Source organism: Vitis riparia, chromosome 19, assembly GCF_004353265.1.
Source record: "Vitis riparia cultivar Riparia Gloire de Montpellier isolate 1030 chromosome 19, EGFV_Vit.rip_1.0, whole genome shotgun sequence".
Taxonomy (NCBI): Eukaryota; Viridiplantae; Streptophyta; class Magnoliopsida; order Vitales; family Vitaceae; genus Vitis; species Vitis riparia.
This window is the reverse complement of record NC_048449.1, coordinates 22,567,572-22,573,359: the sequence shown is the minus strand read 5'-3', so window position 1 is coordinate 22,573,359 and position 5,788 is coordinate 22,567,572. Positions and strand designations below refer to the sequence as shown.

The window sequence follows — 5,788 nt, the reverse complement described above, 5'->3', positions numbered from 1 at the left end:
TTTATTCTATGAGAAAACTGTGTTTCATTTGTGAAAATTTTGGAGGGAAGAAAAACAAAGAAATATAGAAGAAAGAAATGAAAAAAAAATAATTATTTTAATTTATTTTTCCATAAAAAAATTTTGAGGGAAAAAAAAAAATCTACATGGAATTCACTCTCTACGACAATAAAATAAATCTACAAGGAATCCAATTCACTCTAAGACAATAAATCTACAAGTTTGGAGTATATATATATATAATCTCTTTGCATGACATTAAAAAAGATTTAATTCACTTTCTCCAAATTTTCACATTCAAATAGGAGAAAATAATACATTTGTTTTTTTTTTTTTGATATGAAAATTATTTTTTTAGCAAATTGTTCTCCTTTGTGTAACACTTTTGAGCAACATAGCCTTAAAATAATGCTTAGAATCCAACTCAAGATGCCAAATCATGATTGGGCTAGAATGTGCTCTCTTGTGCTAGAATCTGGGCCCAAAGAACCCACTGCACCCCCTTTGGGCCTCAACTGTCCGCCTGTTACTCACTCATTTGTTGATGATGATATGATAAACAATTTTTTAAAAGATAAAATTTATAAATTGAAATACACATTATTTTATTTTAAAATAAAAAGCTTTTATTTGACTATGAATAAGCTAAAACACACTTAATTTTTTTTTTTTTTTTTTTTAAAGGGGGAAGTTTGAATGACAGAAGCTTTGTGTACGTATGAGATAAAAGTCAAGAGCTTGATATACGTTCATTGATATGGAACTGATTGAGTCCTCTTCCAAGAATTAAAACCAACTTTGGCCCTCAAAAGGAGCCCAACAATCCTTGAATTTCAGTCACTGATGGGCTGGCTGGAGCCCAACAGAAAAAAAAAAAGAAAAAAAAAAGGGCTCTTAAATTACTCCACCTTGCCTATAAGAGAGATTCGGGAATTCTGAAAGAAGGAATTTTCTATCTAACAAATAACTATAAATATATAATAAAAATATCATTTTTAATATAAGATCGGGAAGAGTTTGAGTTGAAGTAAAAGAAAATAACTTTTGAATGCATTTAAATCATGAGATAAGTGATAAGCAATTAACCTCTAAAATAATAACATAATCCAATTTGCGCATGAATTAATTAATGTTTTATGAATGCTTAATTAGTCTTCCATAGGCAAGACTCGTAGTAAAGACCAGTTAAATGTTTCATGTTAAGATAAATGTATTATATGGAGGAGAGTTTAGTGAACATTTGTAACCTAAAATTGGAATTTGGATTTCATTAATTTACAACCCTTTCAATATCATTCTTGTAAAAAATCACCCTTTGTTTTTAACAAAAATTCGTTAGTCTTTTAGTGATAAGCAATCAATTGCATCTAATTCTCTGCAAAACCTTATGAGTTCTACCTTTTCTAATTACATAACCCAACATTTAAAAATACTTTTGATCATGATATATAAATAAGTTAAATGGTAGTGATGATTTGAAAATATTGTTACTACGTATTATTCCATTTCAAGAAAGAAAAAATAAAAACAAACATTTTTACAACTTCAAAGACTCTTACTTCATTAATCACAATACATGTTATTTGTTTACATAATAATGCAACATTCATTAGTATCATTCACACAAAATACAATATCATAGAAATGGCCTAACTTCTCTTGCTCCATGCCTGCGAATGCTCCTTGTTGACCTTCTAACCTTCTTATGTCTATCTCCTTCAATCATTCTTACAAACCATTTAGGTTTTCTTGTTAAGAAGACGAGGCACCCCATAAACAATCCAACTACTAGTCCACAGCCATACCCCATCAATATGACTTTCCAATCAAATCCAGTATCGGATTCCACCTCCTCTTCTTTGGGAGGTTGTGGTGCTTCATCAACTACACATTTCTTAGACAATGGAAATCCACATAATCCTATATTCCCACTATATGAATTATTTGCAAATGTATCAAATTGGTTGCCTCGAGGAATGACTCCAGTGAGATGATTTTTCGAAAGATTAAGACTTCAAGAAATGTTAGACTTGTCAACTCCCTTGGAATTCTCCCACTGAGCTTGTTCGAAGAGAGGTCTAATGATTCAAGCACCATTAGATTGCCCAAAGATGATGGAATATGCCCTGTAAGATTGTTATGAGACAAGTTGAGTTCTCGAAGTGAACTAAGACTTCCAATGAAATCTAGAATCTCTCCTTGGAATCTATTGCTGGACAAATCAATTGTTGTGAAGGTAGACAAAATTACAAATTCAAAATCAAATCCTTTGATTGTTCCATTATCGAATCTCGATAATAGTATTCCCCATATATTTCAGTTTCATTTTATCCTCAGTGACATTCATCATTGCCTTGAAATTCTTCAAATACATTTCCGGTAAACTACCAGAGAAATCATTGCGTGAAAGATCCATTATTCGTAACTTGGGAAATGGAGATTGGAAATTTGAACCGCTTATGTGACCATGGAACCTATTAGAACGCAAGATCAAAACTTGTAGCTCTGGAAGAGTTTCCAACCAATAAGGGAATGTATCATTTATTCTATTATTTCCAAGGTCTAAAACTTGCAACCTTCTACAATTGATCAAAGATCGTGGTAGAGGCCCTTCCAATTGATTTCCATTGAAGCCAAGATTCCTGATAAAATTGCCCTTCGAAAATGTTTCAGGAATGTTACCATGAAGTTGATTCATTCGCAAATCCAAAACAGAGAGAGACTCACTGAAGTTTCCCAAACATTGTGGAATTAAGCCACTCAAGTTGTTATTAGAGAAATCCAGAACACTAATATAACTCATTTCACAAATCAATGATGGAAGTGGTCCTTGAAGCAAGTTGGAATGAAGGTCGAGAAATAGCATATTCTTCCATGGAAATCTCTCAAACCCGGTTAGCAAGTTTTGAGAAAGATTGAAGTAAGACAGTGTCTCCGTACCCATATTCCATGCCCATTTCGAAAGTTGTCCATAAATCTTGTTGTTTGAAAGGTCCAGAAACTCCAACACCTCTTGACTGCATAAAAATCTTGGGAATTCACTTATGTTGCAAGAAGACAACAACAATGTTTCCAAGAATGGTAGCGCACAGTTGGAATGGCTGTAGTTGCTCAATGTCAGAATGTTATATGAAAGATCGAGATAGATAAGATTTTCAAGATTCATGAACATGTCTGTCTCCACAATGCCACCCAAGTTATTTGAAGAAAGTTGGAGATATGTAAGATTTACAAGTTCAAAGATGGAACTTGGAACTGGCCCATCTAACTCATTATTACTCAAATCAATGGACTCCAATGAAGGGGATTGGAATTCATCAATATGACCATTGAGTTTGTTATGACTGAGATCTAACCTTATCAATGATGGTAGAGTAAACAAACAAGATGGTATTGTCCCATTCAACAAGTTATTGGACAAATGGACATCCGATAGACTTGAAAGTTCCTTCACATGAGAAGGAATGATACCTTCTAGGTTATTGTTTGAAAGGTCTAAGAAAGAAAGTTCTGTTAGATTGTCAAGTGATGCTATGAACTGACCTCTGAAACTATTACTGGAAAGATCTAATACAATTAGCTTTCTAATCTTATTGAAAACATTTGAAATTTCACCATCAAATTGATTGCTTGAGAGGTCCAAGTGAGTGATTTGTGTGAGGTTCCCTAACACCGAGGGAATGGACCCTGAGAAATTGCAGTGCGAGAGATCCAAACTTTCTAAAGACTTTAGACTACCTATTGAACTAGGAAGCTCCCCACTGAATTTTGTAGAAGAAAGATCCAAACTTTCTAAAGACTTTAGACTGCCTATTGAACTAGGAAGCTCCCCACTGAAATTTGTAAAAGAAAGATCCAAACTTTCTAAAGAATTTAGAATGCCTATTGAACTAGGAAGCTCCCCACTGAAATTTGTAGAAGAAAGATCCAACAACAGCATGGAATTACTCTCATTGAACTTTGGGAAATTCCCACTGAGATCATGGTTACCCTTTAACTTGAGAACCTTAAGGTTGGGCAGTTGAAGATCATCATCAGGGAATCTCCCATATAGTTGACAAGAAGAGAGATCCATAGATTTCAAAGAAGATAAATTCAGTAGGGAGATAGGCAAAATGGAAGAGACATTTATACCTCGTAGATGAAGTTTCTGCAACTTCGTTAGGTTTGAGCAAGTGCAATGAAGCTACTTGTTTCAAGTCCTAATCCACTATAGATGGAAAGATCAAGTGAAACCAAGTTGGATAGGTGGGAGATTTCTGGAGCAATTACACCTGAAAATCCAGAGAAAGAAAGGTTGAGATGAGTCATTCTCCGGAATTGTCCAAACTTAGCTGAAATGGATGACTTATTGAAATCATTGAAAGCAAGGTTGAGCCTTCGTAGATGAGGCAAAAGGAAGAGGCTACTGTTGGAATCAATGGTACCATAGAGGCCACTGCAACTAAGGTCGAGCCCGATTACAAGGCCTGTAACCCTATTGCATGTGACACCATCCCATGAGCAACAATTAGTGCCTTCCTTCCAAGTGTCTGTCTTGGCAAAAGAAGCTAAATTGCAATCATCCGAAGAAGAAGCGGAGACATCTATGGAAAATAATTGCTTAAGTCGAAGCAAGGCAACATTCTGGTGATGAGGACACAACTTTGTAGAATTAGAGAAAGAGAAACAAATAACTGGAGAATATGAGAGAAAGAAGAGGAAGCAAAGGATTCGATACATCGTATCTTCAAAAGCTATAACAAAAATTGGCTGATGCGTGATGAAAAAAATATAATAATAGATGACTTGAATTTATACCCAAAGGTTCCCTTATAATTTAAGTTTAAATTTTCATTATTAGAAACTTCATTGAAGTTTCCAATTCAAATGTGGGACCATTGACTTCAAATCAAAGAAAAATTTAGAGTCACTTCCACGTTAAAATGACAACATGGGTTGGTTGTCCGATCAAGAGTCGAACTATTTTGCCCACTTTTAATCACAAACTAAGATTTCATGGAAAAAGTGGGAGGACAACTAAGTAGAAAAAGGAGATCATATTTCTTATCCACCTTGGCCATAATAATTTCTCAAATGATATCCATTTAGTTTTGTCACTTTCAATTATATCTTTTACTATTAGTTAACCTTGCATCCTTCATAATTATCTACAATTAAGTGAAAACTATGACTACTAGATTTCACAACTTATTAGCCTAAAGATAGAGTTTGGCTTTCTAACTACTATGTGAATCACTAAATTAGAAAGTTAAGCATGCCTAAAGCAATTAGAGTATGAAGAATAGATGTATAGCAGAAGATTCGTTAAGGATAATTTTTTATTTTCAGTTTAAAGTGAAAGATGGAATGGAAACCAAATATAATTTTTTTTTTTTAAAAAAAAAAAAAAAGAAGGGAATATTTGTTTGTAAAAGTTTCTTTAATCATAAAATAGGTCCCTGTATAAGCTAAAGTAAAACTTTCATAGTTAGTAGCATCTAGGGTTAGTCTTATCTTTTAATGAGAAATAATACGAAGTACAACCCTACATCACGAGCTAGAAGTCTTGGTCTTCTCTATAAAGCAGTTGAGTTTTTAAAGGACCAAGGTGTCTATTAAATTGAATTGGGAGGTAAAAAAAAAAAAAACATGGGATTTTTTCTTAAAAAATATTATTTTAAAAGAATATTGTTAAAAATGGTTGTTTGACAAATAAATACAAGAATACAATATTTTTTACTTTTTTTATTTTTTACATTAAATTTATCTCTTCAATATATGAGTAATTCCTACTTTTTATACTCAA

General features: G+C 33.2%; 1 protein-coding gene across 1 annotated transcript; it reads right to left on the bottom strand.

Annotated features, from left to right (window-relative positions):
- Nucleotides 1–2,281: 2,281 nt before the first annotated feature.
- Nucleotides 2,282–4,075, bottom strand: LOC117908331 (receptor-like protein 35). The gene has a single exon (XM_034821928.1). It carries the CDS (start codon nucleotides 4,073–4,075, stop codon nucleotides 2,282–2,284), a length of 1,794 nt encoding a protein of 597 aa, XP_034677819.1.
- Nucleotides 4,076–5,788: the final 1,713 nt, after the last annotated feature.